Raw genomic sequence first — 3,837 nt, 5'->3', positions numbered from 1 at the left:
GAATCCTAAAGGGCATTGCAATTTGATCCCTCGACGACCAAAATACCGATTTATATTTCCTCGAAAACCCTCTTTGACCACAAAAAATAATAGTTGAGGGGTATTTTTGGTCACTAAGGGACAAAATTGCAAGGGCAAATAGGAATTTGAGGGACATGAGAACAATGTCAAAGATTTTGAGCGACTAAAATACGAAATAACCCATATTTTTCCCTTCCAAAATTTCCGTTTCAATCAAGAGTGAAGTCATCGGCGCACATGCTCACTCGTAGATCTCGGTCATCTTTTTCAAACTCACCGTCGGATCCCATCACCGCCGGTGAGCTTACCCACCGACTCTCACGTGGGTGACAGTATCTGCAGGAGGCTGACGAGGTGGCGACAAAGACAAAATAGGCGCTGTCTGAATTCACGCTACGCTCCCTCTCTATCTAAAGTAATAATAACTAAATCAACATTTGCAAGTTTCCACCTAAATTAGTATTAAATTACAGAACTTGTCAGGATTCTCGAAGAGCAGAAGCTGACATGCCAGCAGCCTAACTAGCTGCAATAATCAATAATTTAAAAAATCATTTGTAATATATATATATATATATAGAAAATATTCAGCCACTCCAACGTAACGCTCTATTTCCGAGCCAGGAAATGAAGGAATTACCAGAGCACAGAAAATGAGAAAAACATCCCCGAGAATGTTTCTCAGTGAATGTCCTATTCAGTAATATTAGTAAAATCGAAGGGGTTTTCCGAAAAATTCCGCACCGCCGCCCACCGTCAGTGCACAATAGCAAGCGCTCCCCTTTACTCTCCGCCAAAGAAATCAAAAAAATTCAGAAAAATCGGCAAAAAAAAAAAAAATACAGAAAAATTCAGACGTTCAATCCATCGACCCCGCATTGCTTGTAGGTGAGCGACTGCCTCCTCGGGCTTATCACAATCGCGCAATCCACCGCCACCTGTGGGGGGAGGGGGAAAATCAAAAATTCAAAATTTTGAGTTGGCACGTTAGCAAGAAGGAGTGGGGGGGGACTATAACCTGGACCGAGGCGACAGTGTAGCCGAGCACGGAATACTGGACCCCACGTCGCCGGCGATCCTGAGCTGACCCGGTCGTTGACGCCGCGTCGCCTTGACGAGGGCCATCGCGTCGGCCCTGCTCACGTCGAACCGGCTGTAAGCTGACCCTCGTCTGGACCAGCGTCCTGCTGCTGTGCGCCGGCTGCGCGAACCACCGGCAGGTGGCGACGCCGAGCGGCACGCCCGTGGTACATGACGTAGAAGACGCACTGGTCGTACCCGGTATGCTTGCGACCTGTTGGGGTTCTGGGCGGTGAAGAGGAGGGTCAGGTTCAGGGTGAGGTAGGCGAGTTCTGGCGGGGGTCGGGGAGACGGGAGGTAGGTGACGGCGACCTGGTTGAGGTCGAACTGGGGCTTCTTGGGCGGGAACGAACGAGGAGCGACGACGAGGACGGCGGCGAACGGCGAGAGGGCGAGGAAGATGAGGAGGAGGAAGAGGCAGCAGCAGAGCCCTTGAAGGAGGCGGAGGAGGGGGCGGCGCGGGGATGTAGTGGCCGTGGCTGGCGGGAGGGTAGGAGGGCGGGCGGGGCGGGGGGGGGGGTCGGGTCAGGGTTCGGGGTGGTGGCGGTGGGTGGCGGTCACCGCCGTTGGGGGAGGTGAGAGTGGTGGTTGGAGGTCTGCTTGCATCTGCTGCTCCGCCACGCGCTCTCCGTCTCTCTCTCTCTCTCTCCTCGCTCGCACTCTCTCTCTCTCTCTCTTTGTTTTTTTCGCTTTGGCGTCCTTTGTTTAAGTATGCTTACTTATTGGGGAAATTGCTTTCAGCCCCAATTTCCTTGCAAGTATTCCGCCCACCCCGAAGATTTTTTCAACGTTTCTAAAACCCCCAAAAGTAAACTCGTAATTTCCCGCGCCTCCCAAAACACAAAACCCCAAATTTTTAAACATGTGAAGATCATAATATCATTTCTCTCTTCCTCTCTCTTTTTTTATCTGTGATGATTTGAAAGGGTTTCATCTGTCCCTTTCCCCGATGGCGGTCGCCAACGATTCAAAGAAGACGATCGCCCTTCGGAGCTCCAACGGCGAGGAGTTCGAGATCGAGGAGGCCGTGGCCATAGAGTCGCAGATGATCGGTGAGCGCCAGAGGAGATCGCCGGGGCTTTGAAGAGAGTGATGAGGGGAGGGGAGGAGTACGAGGAAATGAGGATCAAGGCGAAAGAGCTCAGAGCGGTGGCACATAGGGCGGTGGAGGAGGTTACGGGTTGATATTGTCTCATTTTTTATGTGGGTTTCTCTTTATAAGTCCTCTAGTGATCTTTTTCCATCTGGGTTTCTCAAACTTTGAAGAAAGATAGGTTCTTTGTTGTAATCAGTTAATGGAGTTATTGAAGAGATCATGAACCTCTATAGGTCTCTTCCACCAAGGCCAAATATTGTTGAGGTTGAAGCAGCTATGACAATAGTTAAAAGCATAGAGAAGGAGGATCTAGCAACAATGGAGTCAATTTCAAAGCAGATGAAAGGTATTGAGATCCCTGGGGAACTCTTATTTGTTCTCTAGGAGATGTAGAAGAATTTGGTTTACTTTCAGAGTAAAGACCAAAAGAGAGAAGCTCTTAAGCTACTTGATCTTGAGAACATTCATTCATTATTAGACGAATTGATTTAGAAAGCATCTAGTTGTGTTCCTTCGAGCTCGAATTGGTCCTCTCCTTCAATCCCTGCGAGTTCTAGGAGTGGATTTGGTTCTTCAGCTATTGTTTATTACTCAAAGAATGAGACTGAGAGGAGTACCAAGAAAGATAGTAGAGATGATAGTTATGTGAAAGAAAGCAAAGTCCACAAGTATATTGATGGAGAATGTTACGGGTTGATTGTTAATGTTACGTTTTGGTTGTGTATGTTATGCGTTGGTTGTTAAGGTTACGGGTTGGTTGTTAAAGTTACGCGTTGATTATGAATGTTAACTTCACAACCAACGTGTAACCTCCACAACTAACGCTTATCCCATTCACAACCAACGTGTAACCTCCACAACTAACGCTTATCCTCAACCAACTCGTAAGATTAACAACCAACCCGTATCCTTCACAACCAACGTGTAACATTTACAACCAATGTGTAACCTTAACAATCAACCCATAACCTTCACAACCAACCCGTAATATTCACAACCAACGCGTAACCTTAATAAGATCAACCTGTAACCTTCACAACTAACCCGTAACCTTCACAACCAATGCGTAACCTTCACAACCAACCTGTAAAATCTTCACAACCAACCTCGGTAAGGAGTTGGTTGTGAAGGCTAACTTCACAACCAACGCGTAACCTTCACAACCAACGCTTATCCTTAACAACCAACCCGTAACATTCACAACCAACGCTTATCCTTAACAACCAACCCGTAAACTCAACAACCAACCTGTATCATTCACAACCAACAAATAACCTTCACAACCAACGCTTAGTCTTAACAACCAACCCGTAACATTCACAATCCATCCGTAATCTTTACAACCAATCAGTAACTTTCACAACTAGTACTTATCCTTCACAACCAACCCGTAACACCTTCACAACCAACGCGTATCTCTCACAACCAACCCGTAACCTTTAAAACCAACACGTAACATTCCTTCCCCATCAACTCATAGGATTAACAATAAACTTATTACAGTGAAATAATAAGAATATATAAATTTACATAATTTAATTTAATCTCAAGTCATCGATTTTTAAAACATTATAACAATATGTAAACTTAAGGGGGTTGGCGACGCAACTCGTCATGACCGTCTTTATGATCGGAGTTTT

General features: G+C 46.3%; 1 protein-coding gene across 1 annotated transcript; it reads right to left on the bottom strand.

Moving 5' to 3' along the window:
* On the bottom strand, window positions 666–1,608 carry LOC109847936 (the record flags this gene model as incomplete). The annotated part of the gene is given in 6 exon segments (XM_020417166.1): window positions 666–959; window positions 1,040–1,071; window positions 1,074–1,176; window positions 1,178–1,264; window positions 1,266–1,316; window positions 1,318–1,608. Coding segments are annotated over 6 exon segments (651 nt in total), but the record flags the coding sequence as incomplete, so codon positions are not given.

Source organism: Asparagus officinalis, chromosome 7 (assembly GCF_001876935.1).
Source record: "Asparagus officinalis chromosome 7, Aspof.V1, whole genome shotgun sequence".
NCBI lineage: Eukaryota > Viridiplantae > Streptophyta > Magnoliopsida > Asparagales > Asparagaceae > Asparagus > Asparagus officinalis.
This window is presented reverse-complemented; position numbering and strand designations above follow the sequence as displayed.